Source organism: Lactuca sativa, chromosome 2, assembly GCF_002870075.4.
Source record: "Lactuca sativa cultivar Salinas chromosome 2, Lsat_Salinas_v11, whole genome shotgun sequence".
NCBI classification, from domain to species: Eukaryota; Viridiplantae; Streptophyta; class Magnoliopsida; order Asterales; family Asteraceae; genus Lactuca; species Lactuca sativa.
Window position 1 is genome coordinate 184,345,308 of NC_056624.2, and position 7,267 is coordinate 184,352,574.

Sequence of the window (7,267 nt, forward strand, 5' to 3'; positions counted from 1 at the left end):
CTAGTACGCCCCATGTACCACATGTACGCCCAACGTACTAGCATGACTTCTGCGATCTAGGTCTCTCACAAGTATGTTGCGTGTACCTCTCGTACGCCCAACGTACGGGCTGAAATGCAAGTCTTTTAACAATGAAGGACCAATAATGCAAACTTTAATTAGGCCAAGGACTAAGATAAAAATATCTGAAAATCGGATGTTACAGTTTTAATTGAGGAGCCACCGAAATTGATTTATGTTTCACGAAGGTGGTTTTTGTTATGTGGGTAAAAACAATAACACTCATAGTGGTTGTTTCTCTAAATTTTAAAAAGTTAAAAGTATAATTTTATTTATCTACGTGGATTATATGATGTGACTCACAAAAAAATAAAGATAAAATAATTACAAATGACACATCAACATTGTAACCTGATAACTTATTAAATTCAGGTAAAGTGGTTTAATTAACCGGTAAAAAAACAAGTTTAATGGTCTATTGCACAAAAAATGTTTAGTGATCAAATAAGATAATTGACGAAACTTTAATGAGCTACAGTAACATTTTCTAATATTCCTAAACTTATTAAAATTTCTACAACTCCTTAAAATTTAATTTTGTGTTCAGATTTTTTTAGATCTTAACCACAATCACCACTTTTTATAACCAAAATGACCATGGAGTTAAAATGTTGCAAATTATGAACTTTTGAACTTTTTTTGTGCATATGTTTTTTTCTCCTGTTTTTTCTCATCTTTTTACCTTTTTTTTTCCAAATCTTCATTTTGTATCGAATAAAATATGTTTTTTTTTTCTTGTCTCTACTATCTATTATTAGGGATGAGCATCGGAACTTGCCCGAATTGGAACTGACCCGGGAACTGAACTTGGTGGAAAATAGGAACCGAAACGAACCGCTAGTTCTACCGGTTCCGGTTCTTACCGTGTCTTCAATGTTGGAACCGGTCCTCGAGAAATAGCAACATACGGTTCCGGTTTTTGACGATTCTACCGGTTCCAAAAATCCATAAGAATCTCGTCTCGGTCCCGGCTTGATCGGGTCTATTCGGTTCCGGTACCGGTTCCGGCCGGTTCTCCGATCCAAATGTCCATCCCTATCTATTATATCATTGTTTCAATAGATATCTAACATAAAAAAAATAAAAAATAAAAAGTTCGAAACTCATGAACAAGTTTGAGGCTTAACCTACATACATAAAACAACAAGTTGGAAACTCAATTCACGTATATGAAAAATAAGTTTGAAAATTGAAACTAATAATGGAGTTCGAAAATCCTGGATCTTATCAGAAAAATGAATTTTAGGACATACTTTTCGAAATTGTAAAATATTCAAATTCCATGGGCAGTTTCGTAGGGGGGACATTTTGTGATTGAAAAGTGGTTATCAGGGTGAATATCCCATTTTTGGAGGGGTGTTTGGGTAATAATCGTACGAGGGGTTTGAACGCAATTTCGTATACAGTTGAGAACATAAACGACAACTTTTCAGTTAGACGACTATAGTCTTCTCATCGAGGAACCCCAATTTTCCCTCCCCTTTGCCCCCTTTTACTTGTCCCCATCTCTTTCTCCTGATTCCGCGCAGTGTTTCAATGGAAGATCAAGCCAAAGTAATCTCTTAATCTCACAATGTTAATCTCCACTTTTCGAATGCACACACATTACGCACAGTTTTACATATGCTGTATATATATGTATCTCCATCTCTCTGTAATTTAATTGTTATCAATAGAACTTGATTTCTGGTTTCATTTTATTTGATTTTTTCCTAGAAAATGGAGGCTTTGAAGAAGGCTTACGCGGAGATCATACTGAATACAGCGAAAGAGGCAGCTGCTCGAACAATGGCGTCGGAGTGTAAAGCACTTCGCTTTCATCACGATCTGCGTCACACTAAAGACGAGGCGCTTCAGATGCTTCTTCGATTCAAACACATGATCGACTCCAAGGTAATCGCTTTCTATACCCTGGATTAAATTTCAGAGCTTCGAAGTCAAATTTCTTTGTTTATGAATTATGATTTATCCTTAGACTTTTAATCATGACTATGATTGTATGGTTTTCACTAAACGATAACCTTATTAAATCTAAAAATTTAATGATTTTCTGTGTTTTCAAGTAGATAACAGAAAGTAGAAAACTCTCTGTGATTGTATCTTCTAAATATTAGGGTGCAGAAGTTGCTTCACATAGTATGGCTAGTCGTCCATTCTGAAGTGGAGTACAAACATGATGTAGGTTAATATCATTATATTTTTTTCTAGTTTCTCTTTTGTTCAGCCTTCAAGAAATATCAAGAATTGTTCAATTGTTAAATTGTTATCATCATAGTGGATCTCTTGTGCTTGTTTCAAAATGTTGAAACAACATGCCTAGAACTTGCAAACACTTAATAGCATACAAGAATACTATTAAGGAATATCACACATGTTATTTCCTCATTAGTTCTTACATCTTCAATAAAACTGGAATTTATACGTCCAAACTTTACTTGATACAGACAACTGAAGCAGAAAAGTCATCTGTGAATCAGAAAAAAAGAATTGATGAGTTGGATGCCCAACTTAATGAAACAGAAGAGGTGATAGTGAATCTTAGAGCAGAACTAAGGAATGCACATGAACGATTAGAGGAAGCAAAAAACAGTCACATGCATCAGTCAAATGAACCATCTGAAAACAACCACATGGATAATTCCGAAACTACCCCTCTTAAAAACAACCCAAACATCAATGAGAAGTTATATCGAAATGGATACACTCACAGAATTCGAGCCATTGAGAATAATGTGGTGGATGAAAAATGCATTTCTGATGATGATAAATCTGCTCACGAAATCTGCAGAAAAAGAGATGAAATATTGACAGAAAATAGTCTTCGTAGAAGCATCCGGAAAAGGAAAGTCAGGTGTTGGGATGAAATTTCTTCATTGTTCAAGTCACGTTGCAAGAAGTACTCAAACAATGATGATGTCAAGTCTGAAGAACATTGGCACAAATCCAAATCATTGGCTGAAATGAGTCACATATCAGCATCTACAATTACAAATGCTTCTGAAGATGAAGTTGTTGGATCAGATTCTATTTTATCTGGTTGTGGTAATGATAAAAACAGGCATCTCAAGTATACATTCAGCAGGAAGCGAAAGAAGGATTTATCGTGTAAAATTGATAACAAAAATGCAAATTTAAAGGAAGAGGCATCTAATGATAATACCCACAACATGGTTGAGGTTGAGGTTGAGGTTGCCTGTCAGGTTAGTTTCCATTTTTATCAACATTATTATATTTACATAATAATAGTTGCTATAAATAGCAACATACTTTTTGTTTCTATGCAGTTAATTTCCTTGTCTGGGGCACATAGTTTGTGAAGGAGGTCAATGCTTTAAAATGCGGTCAAATCCAGTTTAGATGCCTCTTCGGGGTAATGGGTTCCGGTCCATTCTGTAATTTTTTTTTTTTTATATATATAATATTTTATAAGTAATTAATGTACTAAATATAAGAGTAAATTACAACTTTGGTCCCTGTCGTAGAATGGTTGTTTTGGATTTGCTCCAAAAAAATAAATTTTTGTTGATATGGTTTACTCTCGTAATCATATCAAGTACATGGTTTTAGTTTAATTTTTACTCTAATGCATATGATATGACAATCTTTTTTTTTTTAATTTATGTATATAAATGGAAAATATATGCAAATATGACGGTGTGTATTTATGTACTATTACTGTTTATGTTTGGATATCAAGTTGAGAGGATAATGAAAGCAAAGGGATGTGGGTCCTTGTCCTTTTCAATCTATATCTAGAGATAACGAATGAGCAGCAAGAGGAGGAAATGAGATTTGATATAGAGAGGATATTCGTTTATAGTAACTAAACTCTTATAAACTTTAAGAGCAGCCGTGATGGTTAATCACTATTAAAACTTATTTATTATGCCAAATTAATAGAAAAAAAAACCTTTTATAATGCATAAGTTTTTTTGAAATATTAAAAATAATAGTTAAACATTTATCCTCGTCTATTTGAAATGTTTTTTTTTTAAACCTCGTTCTATAACTTTTTTGTTTATTTAAGTACACATCATATTTTATATTGGTGTTTGTTGTCGATAATATAGTTAAAAAATAAAAAACTATAAAAATGTTATAGGTTTAATTTGAATATTTAATAAATTAAATTAATTAGTAAAAAATAAGGAAGTTATAAAGGGATAAAATAGAAATGCTATTAAGATATGGCGATAAAAAGTAATGCTGCGACAGATGTTTAAATGATTGATAAATAGTAAAAAAAAAAAAGAAAAAGAAAATAACTATATATTCCTACAATATTATGTCGTTTATCTAACAGTAATAGGTCAAAAATAAACTTCCATTCAAAAGCTATTTTGTCAATTATTTTCTCAAAAAGCCTCTTCAAAAGTTTATTAAATTCACCTAGATCTTTTTTTTTTAAATAAAGTTACCGACCAACGAGGATGTTGGCTCTTCAATAGACATGATACACTTGGGCTTATGACATGATACGGGCCTAGTATGAGATGAGTTCGTATCACCTTAATGTGACATCAAGTTTTCAATAGACATTAGATATTGGAATTCGATGAAAATTAAAAATATTGATTCCAAAGTCTTTCATTTTTTTCAAAGTCTATTAATATTTTTCTTCTATTTTATTTTTACTCATATCTCGAATAAATTAGATTTTTTTTTGACTAAACTGCAAATTTGGTCAACAAAAAAATTAGATAAAATCCAAAATCTTTTGAACTTGCACAGATGATTCAAATTCAAATCTTTTTTCTTGTTATGGTCTCTGTCAAACATAAAAAACTTGTTTTGTCCTTCTAATTTCCTTTTGACATTATTTTTATGTTTTCTTAATATTAGAATAATTTAAAAAAAAAACCCACCTAAACTAAGCCCATTTTCCCCTTTATATACAAGCCCAACTAAACTAAGCCCAAAACCCCTAATGGCCTAAGGCCCAAAATTAACCCATTCGACTTTTCCATAGAACGCCTGGCGTTCCTTCCTACGACGTATGGCGTCCGAACGTTGAGCGTTCACATGCAAACGCCTGACGTTTGCTCGCAGTTAACCAAATTCCAAACCAATGACTTAATGACTTAAGATATCAAGTCCTAACTTCAGATCCATAGCTAAAAGAACGTCTAAAGCCATAAATTTGCAAACTTTATGGCCATGCATGGTTATAATGAGCCCAAAAGCTAAAACTCTAACTCCTTAACCCATTAAGACACCTCAAAACTTGAATGGAGTGAAAAGAAGGTCCAAGATCACAATTTTATCACTTAATCTACCCTAAAATGTCCAAAAGGACATCTCCTTTGGTCTAAGGTAGCTCCTACCCAAAAAGACCAAGAAAATGGAGATAATAAGCATACACTTCTAACATAGGCAAGATCTACAGATATGATGATCAAGTTCATAACTTTGTACCACAAAATGATGCTCCAAGATGCCAAGAGTCCATATCCACAAGCTTGAGAGCAACACCAACACTCCAATGATCTTCCTTCTCTATCAAGAACACTAAAATGATACCGAAAAGATGCACAAAGCTTCAAACTCTCATAAACAATTAGGGTTTTCGAACTAAGGATGGGGGTTGGAGTGGAGAAGGGTTTTGAGGCCATAATGTTATTTAAATAAGGTGCAAACCCTAAAAATTAGGGTTTGGTCTCTACTTGCAAACGTCTGGCGTCCAACATAGAAGACTTGACGTTTGAACGTCTACGTCTAGCGTTCTACGCCAACCGCCTGACGTTTGAGCCAAAATGCCAAAAATTACCAAAACAAGGTTAAAAGTGTATAAACCTGGAATCCATGGTGTTACAAGTCTCCCCCACTTGAATCAGTCTTCGTCCTCGAAGTCTGCTGCTGCCAACAAGTCTGGGCAGTGCTCCCTCATTTCATCCTCTGGTTCCCAGTCCACTCAGATCCCTTACGATCCTGCCATTGCACCTTCACCAGATTCACCACCTTATTACACAGAGTCTTGGTCTTCCTGTCTAGAATCACAATCGGTTTGTCCACGTAGTTCAGACGCTCATCCACCTGAATATCATCCAGAGAAATCACTGCTGAATCATCGGCTACACACTTCCGCAAACGAGACATGTGGAAGGTGTTGTGGATCTGATTGAGCTCATCAAGCAAATCCAGCCGGTATGCAACTCTGCCCACCCAGGCGATAATCCTGAAGGGACCAATAAACCGGAGGCCCAACTTTCCCTGCTTCCGGTGGGATGGGAGTATGGTGGGTTTTTTCTTATTTTCTAATTATCTAAATATTAAAATAAAGACATACATATACAAATAAATGTAAATAACAAATTAAAAGCGTATAATAGTCTTTTTTAAGGTTATAGAGACCATATACACAAAAAAGATATGGATTTGGACCGGTGGTTCAAGATGAAAAGATTTTGGCCGACTCCATCTATATTTTTTTGATAAACACAGAGACCAAATTTGCAGTTTAGTAAAAAAAAATTAAACGCTAATCTAAATGATATAGGTTTTGTTTGATGTATTAGCTGATAGCTGCAAAACTAATTTTATATGAAAAACTAGCTGAAAAAAAATGTTTGGTAAAACTAACTGAAAGATATAAAATAAAATATTTTTTTAGAAGAATATGTTTTTTTTAAAAAAAAAACTCCTAAAAAGCTAGCGGGTTTAATACTCTCTGCAAACATACACAAACATTACAAAACATTGATATAGAAATTTTTTTGCAACCACCAATTTACTTTTAGTTTAGACCGTGTATTAAAAATCCAAAAAATATGATAGACAGCCCTATAAAAATTTATATTTTTTTCAGTTTTTGTATTCAGAAAAATAAAAAGAATCTATAACTCCAAATGATCCATACCATAGTAAGGTACCACAACAAGATATTATCATTGCAAAATGTAAGACCCCTATCTATATGTTTAAGAAAGACATTCTCTTATAGTGCATGTCAAAGGAATATTAAGATCTAACGACACCCTTACTTCCTCTAAATAGAAGAAACCGTTTGATACAAAAAATATATAAATGTTTCGGTCTCAATGTGAGGAATCACAAATAGGATAAAGAACAAAATCAACAATGACATGTCTTTTTTGAAGTTAACTCTAGTGGGAAAAATGACCCAAAGAAGTTCTTCAAGCAAAAATATTAACTTTTATTGGAAACAATTAATTCAATCTAGTCATATCTCCCCATACAAATCTAACTA

General features: G+C 33.5%; 1 protein-coding gene across 1 annotated transcript; it reads left to right on the forward strand.

Annotated features, from left to right (window-relative positions):
• The first annotated feature begins 1,457 nt into the window (after positions 1–1,457).
• Positions 1,458–3,632, forward strand: LOC111891928 (uncharacterized). Its single transcript, XM_023887992.2, has 4 exons — positions 1,458–1,614; positions 1,777–1,953; positions 2,505–3,260; positions 3,345–3,632. Exons 1-4 carry the CDS (start codon positions 1,597–1,599, stop codon positions 3,375–3,377), a joined length of 984 nt encoding a protein of 327 aa, XP_023743760.1. The 5' UTR covers positions 1,458–1,596; the 3' UTR covers positions 3,378–3,632.
• Positions 3,633–7,267: the final 3,635 nt, after the last annotated feature.